The sequence below is a fragment of the Schistocerca gregaria genome, chromosome 1 (genome assembly GCF_023897955.1).
Source record: "Schistocerca gregaria isolate iqSchGreg1 chromosome 1, iqSchGreg1.2, whole genome shotgun sequence".
NCBI lineage: Eukaryota > Metazoa > Arthropoda > Insecta > Orthoptera > Acrididae > Schistocerca > Schistocerca gregaria.
The window spans coordinates 352821824-352834163 of NC_064920.1; the positions used below are offsets into that span (position 1 = coordinate 352821824).

Here is a 12340-nt window from a genome sequence, read left to right on the forward strand (position 1 = left end):
ATACCAAGGAGACTCATTAAGTCCTTTCTGGTTCTGCCTTGCTCTGAACCCACTATCCAACATGCTAAATAATACAAATTATGGATACAATATTACTGGAACATACCAACACAGAATCACACATTTGCTATACATGGATGATCTAAAAGTACTGGCAGGAACAAATCAACAACTTGACCAATTACTAAAGATAACAGAAGCATTCAGCAATGATATAAATATGGCTTTTGGAACAGACAGGTGTAAGAAAAATAGCATAGTCAAGGGAAAACACACTAAACAATATTATTACCTATTGGATAACCACAGCGACTGCATAGAAGTGATGGAAAAAACAGATGCCTATAAACTCTAGGATACAGACAAAAAATAGGAATAGATAATACAAATATTAAAGAAGACTTAAAGAAAAATATAGACAAAGACTAACAAAAATACTGAAAACAGAATTGACAGCAAGAAACAAGAACAAAGCTATAAATACTTATGCTATACCAATATTGACCTACTCATTTGGAGTAGTGAAATGGAGTAACGCAGACCTAGAAGCACTCAATACACTTACACGATCACAATGCCACAAATATAGAATACATCACATACATTCAGCAACAGAAAGATTCACATTAAGCAGAAAGGAAGGAGGAAGGGGATTTATCGACAAAAAAACCTACATTATGGACAGGTAGACAATTTAAGAAAATTGTATCATCTTACACAGCCACACATCAATCAAGACGCATCCAACACATGGCTAAGAAAAGGCAATATATACAGTGAGATGGAAGGATTCATTATTGCAATACAGGATCAAACAATAAACACCAGATATTACAGCAAGCATATTATTAAAGATCCCAATACCACAACAGATAAATGCAGACGTTGCAAACAACAAATAGAAACAGTAGATCACATCACAAGCGGATGTACAATACTAGCAAATACAGAATACCGCAGAAGACATGACAATGTAGCAAAAATAATACATCAACAGCTTGCCTTATAACATAAACTAATAAAACAACCTATTCCCACATACAAGTATGCACCACAAAATGTACTGGAGAATGATGGAATACAAATTATACTGGAACAGAACCATTATAACAGATAAAACACCACCACACAACAAACCTGACATCATACTCACCTATAAAAAGAAGAAATTAACACAACTAATCGAAATATCCATACCCAATACAACAAATATACAAAAGAAAACAGGAGACAAATTGAAAAATACATCCAACTGGCTGAGGAAGTCAAGGACATGTGGCATCAGGATAATGTTGACATTATAGCAATTGTACTATCAACTACAGGAGTCATGCCACACAATATCCACCAGTACATCAATGCAATACAGCTACATCCAAACTTGTATATACAACTACAGAAATCCGTAATTATGGATACGTGTTCAATTACCCGAAACTTCATAAATGCAATATAGTATATACCGTACAATTAAAAGGAAGTCACGCTTGATCAAGGTCCGTGTCACTTTCCATTTTTAACGAGACATAACGTCTGAGAAAAGGAAGACATGATGATGATGATGATGATAGTAACGCATGGGGATGCTAAACAGTGTGTGCGTATCAGACTCAGTGTTGAAAGACATAATTAATGGTTCCATGGTGACAATACGTGCAAATGGTAATGGAGCTTGGAAATTATTTGCAAAGCACATTGCTAGTCCTACTGGTGACATAAGCCCCTAACAAAGTGTAATGGGCCTGAAAGTGGCAAGAATAATGAGTGGTAGTAATCGACTGGGCCGCTGGGGGAGGGTACACAGGAAACATGTTTGGGATCTAGTGGATGCAGTTAATGTGGAAGAATTCATGTCCACAACATGCAATAGGCTTCTTTAAAGGCTGACCAATGAAAAAATTGTACTTCCGTTTCTGTGTTCGTAGTATCGAGTCCAAATGTTTTGTAAAAGACTCACTGTAATCGCTGTATAATGATGAAGACACAAAATACTGTACCATGCAGACTATATGTAGCAAACAAAAACAAATACGCCTCATCCCAAAATCGAACCTTTGACCTTCTGCATGCTAACCCAAAACACGATGCAGTGCGCCAACTACACATTTCACCATATGCTGACAGAGGTAATTACCATACATGTGTTTCCAGTGTTGCCAGACTGCCAATCTCGAATGTCCATTTACTGCTGGAAATATGTGACAGATGTTTTTGTGTTGTTAGTATATGAGGAATCGCGCCATATTATAGGGTGATTGAAGTTAAACTTTCAAACCGCTGTAAGAATAACACCACTGGTCAGAATGATGTCAAATTGCAACGGAATATTATCAGAGAAGGGGAAAGAAGAAAAATAAATAGTTACAAATGTAGCTATAGATGGTGCTGTAACCACCATAATTTAATAGTGGTCGACTACAAATCACAAATGAACTGTACAACAATGCCTAAAGTGTAAGTTTTATATTAAAGAAACTGTACTACTCAGTGTGCATGGGTGTGCACGTGTGATACTGTTAGTTACATAAGCCCATCCACTACAGCACCCCCCTTCAGGTCTGGGGGTTAGAATCGGCCCGAGGTATTCCTGCCTGTCATACGAGGCAACTAAAAGGAGTCTCACACATTTCAACCTTTGTGATGGTCCCCTGTAGGGTTTGACCTCCATCCTTCTAAACTTTCCCATACTGCGAGCCAATTGGGAAAGGGTGCCTTACAAGGTGCATCATGTCCATCATGCGCTGAGACCTCTCGCATTCTTTGACGTGGATCTGCACTTCCGCTCATTCTCCAGCTGTTGGGTGAGGTCAGCCTCCTGGGTGCATTTTCCTCCATCTGCTATGCTGTATCGCTTTCTGCATTGACAAAGATATTGGACTTCTTAGCTCATTTGCACCTGATACTCAGCACGGTAGCCAGTCCATTGTGGTGGACCACCATGTACCCAGTTGTTGTAGCCCCCTGACCACACAGGGATCACTCTGCTGATGCCTGTGCTGTTAACTCCCCACCTAAGCCAAGGAGTAGATGCCCATCCTCCTGAGGCATCAGGACTACCAGCAATGGCCATCCTGCCAGGTGGCCTTTGCTGCAGCTGGGTGGTGTCCGTGGGAGGGGGGGGGGGGGCTCTGGTGGGAGTGGGTGGCATCAGGATGGATGACTTGTGATTAAGTGTAGTACATAATGTCTTGCTGGTGGTCAAGCACCAGCAGTCTGAAAGTGTTCAGGGGCTCAATTCAGTGCATGGAAGTAAGACCTCAAATCGCCCCCCCCCCCCCCCCCCCCACACACACACACACACACACACACACCAAGGGAGGAATACCAGGTTAAGGATGACAGCGCATCTTATTCGCCCCGGTACCTTGTATGTTCGAGAGCCGATGGAGAATCTTTCATGACGATGAAGCCTCAGTTTTTTGTTGAGCATTTAGAGGAGAAGTTTGGAAGGAAGGTGAAATAATTGTCCAAAATACGATCTGGGTCGGTCTTAATCAAAACAGCATCCATAGCCCAGTCACGAGCACTACTCGCTTGTGACACGGTGGGGGATGTTTCTATTTCCAGCATGCCCCATAAGAGCTTAAATATGGTCCAGGGTATCATACAATGTGTCCCACTCAAACCTCCCTGATTTCAGGGGCCTAGGAGAGAAAAACCACAGTAGATATGACAATGATAAATGCACCTCATTGTAGAGCATCTCAAAGAATTTATATTCCCACTTCAGAAGTGCCAAGTATCGTTGCCAGAGTGCAGCATGGTTGCATGAAGAGAAAAATGGCGACTCCACGGCAGCGCGCGCAAGCAGTAGTGTGGTTTGCAGAAACAAAATCGCTAATTACTGTGCAAAGAAATTATCGTCGGGTGTACGAATGTGATCCACCTGATGGGGAAACAATTAAGGAATGGTATAGGAAGTATCTGGCAACAGGAAGTGTTCTGGAACATTCTGGCATTGCACTTCACAGTGTTTCAGAAGAAAGAGTGGAGGACATCCCTCCCTGTTACTCCTGCACCACCTACTTCGGGAGCAACACCCTCCCAACCATCGGGGACGTCAGGCCACAGTTCTCAGCTGGAGAAGCGTATGTCTTCTTCGGCTCCTCTCACTAGGAAGGGGTCCCTTGGGTCACTCCCTTCCCAGGTTCTTACCAGTGGCAAAGCTGACATCCACCAGTGGCTGAAGCAACCACACGTAGCGGGTCGTTGGACTTCATGGTCCTCATCAGTCGCTGAGACTGAATCCGTGAAGCCCTCCCAGCTGGACACACCTAAGGAGCAGCAAGAGAAACCAAAAAAGATAAAGACCCCCAAGAACCAAGGCACTGTGGTGGCCCCCACACCATCACCATCTACAAGCTCTGCGTCTGAGGATGAAGTGGAGATTCTGGCATCTGCCGAGGACCTAGATCTCGCTGGGCCCTAAGACACAATAGATGTTGATTGCACAGGTACTCATCCAGTGGCAACAGGTGACTCTGAGGCGTAGACTGCCTCATTGAGTGTTTTATGCCTTCCCAGTTACACCATCACGTCATTCTCCAGTGGAATTGTGACAGTTTTTTCCACCACCCGGCTGAGCTAAGTCAACTGTAAAGCTTAACACCTGCTTTCTGCATTGCCCTACAGAAAACCTGGTTCCTGGCAGTGCAGATCCCTGACCTTCATGGCTACAGGGGATATTACAAGACCCGTAGTGAATATAATAGTGTGTCAGGACTATGTCCTGAACTGGGTATGTAGTGAACTTGTGCCCCCTTCAAACTCCTCTTGAAGCTGTGGCTGTCAGGATAAGGATGACAGACAACGCATGAAATAACTGTCTGCAACATATATCTCCCTCAAGATGGTGCAGTACCCCTAAATGTATTGGCTGCACTGATTGAGCAACACGCTAAACCTTTCCTACTTTAGGGAGATTTTAACACCCATAATCTCTTGTGGGATGGCACTGTGCTTACTGGCCGAGGTAGAGATGTCAGAAATTTACTGTCACATCTTGACCTCTACCTCTTAAATACAGGTGTCCCCACACATTTCAGTGTGGCACATGGCACATACTTGACCATTGATCTCTTGGTTTTTGCCTTCTCCTGTCTATCCACTGGAGAGCACATGATGACCTGTGTGGTAGTGACCACTACCCCATCTTCCTGTCACTCCCCCGGCGTCATGCCCATGGACGCCTACCCTGATGTCACCGTTGAATTTCCCACACATTGTACCATCAGTGTTGTGGTTGAGCTAGTCACTACAACAATCATTTCTGCATTTCTCTTGTTCTTTATGGTGCCCCCTTTGAAAGACTGTCCCTTGGTGGTCACCGGAAGTCCCTGTATTAAAGATTGTCGGCGAGCTCTACAACGACATAAGTGGTATCCTTCCCTAGAGCACCTAATAGCCTTTTAGCGGCTCCGTACCCGCATTCACCAACTTATAAAATAACGGAAACAAGAGTGTTGGAAGAGGTATATGTTGGCCATTGGGTGCCATATGTCACCTTCCCAAGTCTGCTCGAAGATCGGACGTCTTTTTGGGTACCAGATGCCAACAGGTGTCCCTGGTGTTAACATCAATGGTGTGTTATCTACCAATGCAAACGTGATTGCTGAACACTTTGCTGAGCACTATGCCCATACCTCTGCATTGGAGAACTACCCCCCCCCCCCCCCCTCGTCCAGCCTTTCACACCCTCAAACAGAAGATGGAAAGGAAAGCCCTCTCGTGCACAAGCCATAGTGAACCCTATAACACCCCATTTACAGAGTGGGAGCTCCTCAGTGCCCTTGCACATTGCCCCGACACAGCGCCTGGGCCGGATTAAATCCACAGTCAGATGGCTAAACATCACTCGCCTGACTACAGGCGATATCTCCTCATCATCTTCAACCGATCTGGTGCGTGGCATCTTTCCAGCAATGGCGGGAGAGCATCATCATTCAGGTGCTCAAACCTGGTAAAAACCTGCTTTATGTGGCTAGCTATCAACCTCACCAACGTTCTTTGTGAGCTGCTGGAACGTATGGTGTGTCGGCAGTTTGGTTGGGTCCTGGAGTCACGTAGCCTACTGGCTCCATGTCAGGACGGCTTCCGCCACTGATAACCTTGTGTCCCTCAAGTCTGCCGTCTGAACAGCCTTTTCTGGATGCTAACATCTGGTTGCCATCTTTTTTACTTACGTAAAGCATACGACACGACTTGGCAACATCATATCTTTACCACGTTGGATGAGTGGGATCTCCGGGGCCCGCTCCCAGTTTTTATCGAAAACTTCCTGTTGCTCCATAGTTTCCATATCCTAGTCGGTGTCTCTGTCCCCGCTGCCCCGTATTCAGGAGAATGGTATTCTGCAGGGCTTCTTATTGAGTGTGTCTATATTTTTAGTGGCCATTAACGGTCTAGCAGCAGCTGTAGGGCCATCGGTCTCACCTTCTCTCTATGCAGATGACTTCTGCATTTCATACTGCTCGTCCAGTACTGGTGTCGCTGAGCAGCGCCTGGGAGCCATTCACAAGGCGCAGTCGTGGGCTCTAGTCCACAGCTTCCAGTTTTCAGCTGAGAAGTTGTGTGTCATGCACTTCTGTCGACATCATACTGTTCATCCGGAACCTGAACTTTACGTTAATAACGATCCACTCACTGTAGTGAGACATATCAGTTCTTAGGACTGGTTTTTGACACCATCAACTTAAGCAGAAGGGCTGGCAGCACCTGAATGCCCTCCACTGCCTGAGCAACACCAACTGAGGTACAGTTTGCTGTATGCTGCTGCAGCTCTACAGAGCCCTCGTTCAATCCCGCCTTGACTATGGAAGTGCGGTTTATGGTTCGGCAATGGCCTCAGCATTGTGTTTACTCGAACCAGTGCACCATTGTGGCATTTGCCTGACTACAGGAGCTTTTAGAATGAGTCTGGTGACCAATGTCCTGGTGGAGGCCGGGGTCCCTCCATTGTAGATCCAGCGTGCACAACTGCTCACCAGTTACGTTGCACACATTAGTAGTTCTGCCGAGCATCCGAGTTACCGTCTCCTTTTCCCACCCGTGGTAGTTCATATTCCACATCGGGAGCCCCAGTCATGGCTAAGATTGCGGCTCGTTTGCGGTCCCTGAACTGGAGTCCTTCCCTTTACCACCTCTGCTTGAAGTATGGTGTACACCTCGGCCAAAGCTTCGTCTGGACCTTTTACGTGGCCCTAAGGACTCCGTTGACCACGCCGCGCTCTGCTGTCATTTCCTCTCAATTCTTGATGTGTTTTGGGGCTCTGAAATTGTTTATACCGACGCTTTGATGGCTGATGGTAATGTTGGCTTCGCCTACGTCCACAGAGGCCATATCGAACAGCATTCCTTGCCCACTGTCTGCAGTCTCTTCACTGGAGGGCTTGCAACCATATCTCGTGCACTTTAGTACATCCATTACCATTCTGGTGAGACGTTTCTTCTCTTTTCTGACTCCCTGAGCAGCTTACAAGCTGTCGGCCAGTGCTACCCTCGCCATCCTTTGGGAGTGACTATCCAGGAGTCCATCTCTGCCCTGGAACGGTCCAGTCGTTCAGTGGTTTGTGTGGACCCCAGGACACGTCGGAATCCCAGGCAATGAACTTGCTGACAGGCTGGCCATATAGGCTACACGGAAGCCGCTTTTGGAGATGGGCATCTCTGAAACTGACCTGCTTTCTGTCTTACGCCCCAAGGTTTTTCGGCTTTGGGAGACGGAGTGGCATAACAGGACACACAACAAACTGTGTGTCGTTAAGGAGACTGTAAATGTGCACAAGTCTTCCCTGCGGGCTTCTCGCAGGAAATCAGGTGTACTTTGTCTGCTCCGCATTGGCCATACGTGGCTAACACATCGTTACCTCCTCCGTCGTGAGAACACTCCTAAGTGTCACTGTGGCACACAAATGACATTCATCCACTTCTTGCTGGACTGCCCACTTTCAGCTGCTCTGCGGCAGACTTTTAACTTTTCCAGCACCCTACCTTCGGTGTTGGGCGACAATGCCTCAATAGCAGCTTTACTTCTACGTTTTTTATGTGAGGGCGTGTTTCATCGTTTGATCTAAGTTTTAGTGCATGTCCTTTGTCCCTCTATGTCCTCCACCCTTGTGCTTTTAGGGTGGAAGTTTTAATGTGTTGCAGAGTGTCTGGCTTCTCCTTTTTATTCTCACGGTCAGCCAGCCATGGTAATCTGCCTTCTTGTTTTAATCTCTTCTAACTCTTTCTTGCATCTGTGGTTCTGTTGTCCTCTTTTGTTCTTTGAAGTGTTTGCTCCCTGTCTATCATTCTTGTCGTATTCCCTTCCTTTCGGTGTTGTGCTCTACCTCTCGTTTGTTTTCTTCTTTCCCCTGTATGATTATTTTAACAGGAACAAGGGACCGATGACCAAGCAATCTGGTCGCTTTCCCCCTCCTTTAAACCAACCCACCAACCACTACGGCAAGGTCATATCACATCAGCTGGGAAAAATTGGTTTTTAATTTTTTTGAGGCCAGAAACCACATAAAAAGCATCAGTCACATCAGGTTTTAAATGTCCTGAGGCCAAAAACTGCATAAAAAGCATCAATCAAAATCAAATTGGATTATCAATTTCTGTGTGACTGCCTCAAAACGTATCCAATATGCTGTTCACCGTTTTCTGCAACAAGTTGAAATCAAAAACAGCATGTACCACAACAGATCAAAGTGTTTCTGGGATCACGTTCAGAATGTGTTGTGCAATATGTACCTTCGGTGCAGCTAAGTTTTCATTCGGAACACAGAACACAACACCTTTCAGATAGCCCCACAGCCAGAAGTCATGTAGATTAAGATCAGGTGATCGCGATGGCCAGGCTGTAGGAAAATGGCATCTGATAATTCTAGCATTTCCGAAATGGTGCTTCAGCAGCTGCTTAACTGGATTTGTAATGAGCGGAGGTGCACCATCTTGCATAAAAATGATCCCATCCACTCTGTTGGTGAGCTAGAATGACGTGGTTGTGCAAAAGTCACTCATAGCGCTTACCGGTTGCGGTACAGGTAACAGGGCCGGAATCACTTGTTTCTTTTAAAAAAAAAAAAAAAAAAAAAAAAAAAAAGGCCCTATGTTGAATGATGCCGTAAACCCGCATTACACAGTGAGCTTTTCGGGATGGAGTGGTACTGGTTGATTTGCGTGTGGATTTTCTGTTGGCCATATTCGACAATTCTGTATATTGACATATCCTGTCAGATGGAAGAGGGCTTCGTCTGTCTACTGAATCTTCCACGGTCAATCATTGTCCACTTCCATGCAAGCAAGATATTCTAAAGCAGAGGCCTCCCTTGCTGGCAGGTCAACAGGAAGGAACTTGTGCACATGGGTAATTTTGAATGTATAGCAAAGATGGATGTTTCGTAGGATTTTATGTAGCATGCTCACGGGTATGTCCAATGTTCGGGCAATTCTCCGTGCACTACACCTTTGCACACCACCACTTGTCTCCTCGTGCATTTCTGTGGCCACTGCTTCCTCTGACATCGAATCAGTTAGTTTCCTCCATCTACCAGGTTGCACGCCAAAATAACCCGTCTTTTCGAATTTCCAAATCATTTTCTCCAGACCCAGGCAGTCATTGGGCCAACGCCTTTTTTCAAACCCTTCAGTGTCCAGAACTTCTGCAGAGCAATGTGTGCACTCTAATCATCCTTGTAATACAGCTTTACACGCAGAATGTAACCCTGCATTGAGATAGTCATGGTGAACGTCACAGATGCGAAAGTTGGAAAAGCTGTGTACTCGGCATGTTTATACCAATTTCAATGGGTCATGCACATGACAGGTGTTCCATTTATGTATTCCGACACATACAGCATCATCTATTGATCAATTTTCACACTTTTTTTTCTCCTCTTTTCTTCTTCTTCTGCCATACTGTTTTCCCCCTTCTCCGATAATATTATGTTGCAATTTGATTTCGTTCCAACCAGTGGTGTTATTTCTACAGCATTTCGATAGTTTAATTATAATCACCCTATATATCACCTCAGGATTTTCCTGCATGTATAACTACTTCTTAAATATGTTTCTAGCATGGTAATAACGTTTACTGGAATTTTTCTGCTATTCATAGATGAGCTAAGATTCATAAGAGATGCAGAATAGAATTACAGTGATTAAAAGATCTGTGCAGGAAAAATCCCCATGCACCAGTAAAGCTTTCTCTTCACCTTGTAAACCACCCTTATTAAAGACTATATGCCAGTACTCTACTTGCTTCAGATACATTGCCCAAATTATCGGATAACTATCATAAAGCTATTCCTCCACAATGGTGCCGCAGCGTAGTATGCTCTATATGTACGGAAATATTGTGGTAGCCAGGTCATTAATTTTGTGAAAGTAGTCCATCTGACATTGGCCTTCTCATTTCCTGTACCTCCACAGAACTGTTATTCATTGTCTTTGGTCAGGACATTGTTCCATCAGTATTTTTTCCTAATAACAAAAAGACATACTTTTTTAAGCATGATGATAAGTGTCATACTTTTGTGTAACACTGTTGCTTTTGGTTCCTGATGCTTCATAATTTTGATTGTGTGAATATTTCTTAGTCTCTTTCTCCATATTCCTTCCACAGTGCTATAATAATTCTTGTGTTCTACTTCTTTGCTTTTCTATATATAACATCTCAAAATTATCAGTTGTCTTTCCTCTTTGTCATTGTTGGCTTTTGCAGAAGAAATTTCTGGCACCAAAAGATATTTAGTTTTTATGTTGTCACATTAGGTAAGCAAGCCTGTTGAAATAAAATTCTGTGATCTTAATACTTTCTAGTATGATGTTGAACTGTACCAACGTATTGAACATTTGATTGGCAAGCAGCTTCCACTATTCAAGCTACAGGAAGATGAAGTAATGTTGTTGCAAGAAAGAGTGGCAGAAGCCCAGAGGATGGCAAAAATGGTAAATTATGATTTCTTTTTGTGTAAAATCGTATATTACATCCTTTACCATTTTGTTTCCAACTGTTTCTTTTCCTGTGACAGCAATTAAAAGACCTAGAAGAGAAGAAGGGTGGCAAGAACAAGAAGAGGAAAGGTGCTATTGATGATGACGATGACACGGAAGAAGCACAAGGAGTTAGGAAAAGATTGAAAGGGAAGAAGATGAGGAAACACAGATGACACATTGTGAATAAATGAACTTTTTTATTATTTAAGTGTTGTTCACATGTTACTGTTATCTTGGTACTAATTTATAAAAAAAGTGATGTGGAGAATTTGATATTTATTCACTGTTAAATGAAATGTAACATATTCAAATCTATAATTGTTGTATTATTACAAACTTCAATACAACGTGTTCCTGTAAGACACGTTAGACAGAATTTAGTTGGGTAAGTAACAAGTATTTCTTTAAACATGCCACACAATTGTATAGGGTTCATATTTCAGTCAGACACTCTAAGGGAAAACTGTGTTATGAGAGAGAGAGAGAGAGAGAGAGAGAGAAGACCTTTATGTATTCAAAATATTAATCAGGAGCAGTTGGATGACTTGTGGTCTGTCTTGAATAATAATCAATATGTGGATTTATCTGTGCCAACAAATGCTAAAGCAGTGGGAATCACGATACCACACTACCCATGAGAATCTCGCAGAGATATTGAAGACACTTAATTGTTGACACTGAGAGTACAGAACACATTTTGTTGCTGGGTTACTGTCTCAGAGCAAACTGAAAAGTGATCACTTAACATGTAGCAATACAGTTGTGTAGGGAAGTGCGCCTAGTCACGCAGCTTCCCTTGCATCTACGCCTACATGGTCCTTGACACACATACTGTGCAAACCAGTGTGAAATAATAGAACAGCGGTCACTTTCCATTTTATCACACATTAATGTTTCTTCCCATTTCATTTGCCTATTGAGTCTGGGGGAAAATGGCTGTTTAAACATGTCAGTGCCATCTGAAATTAATTTCATTTTGTCTTCACAATCCCTGCAAGAGCAACTTCTATGGGGATACAGTATAGAGCCTGTCCCTTGAAACTTGTGTTTTCTCGGGCTGTTTTGTTCCAATCTTCAAGCATTTGCAAGTTTATGGTTTTGGCATTTCTGTGATTGACCTGTACGATAAATAAATGTGATCACTAGTGATGCCCTTCTTTTTATGCATTCCGTATCTGTTGTTGGTCCTGTTTGGTATGAATCCCACACACGAGCAATATTCTACGATGGGCTGCATGAGTGTTTTTCAAGCAATCATGTTTGTAGGTGACTTTTCCTGTATTTTACCAATGAAACCGCAGTACATAGTCAGTAATGTCTGTTGTGTGCTTAAGAGATAATTGAAGGTGTAAGGACT

The 12340-nt window shown here is 43.5% G+C and overlaps 1 protein-coding gene across 1 annotated transcript in view; it reads left to right on the forward strand.

Moving 5' to 3' along the window:
* The window catches only part of LOC126345481 (probable ATP-dependent RNA helicase DDX47), a 37607-nt gene extending 25475 nt beyond the window's left edge, over positions 1 to 12132 (forward strand). The window contains exons 8-9 of the mRNA XM_050002106.1: positions 10807 to 10935; positions 11019 to 12132. Of these exons, the coding sequence (XP_049858063.1) occupies positions 10807 to 10935; positions 11019 to 11156 (267 nt within the window). The 3' untranslated portion in view covers positions 11157 to 12132. The remainder of the gene's footprint in view (positions 1 to 10806; positions 10936 to 11018) is intronic.
* The last annotated feature ends 208 nt before the right edge of the window (positions 12133 to 12340 follow it).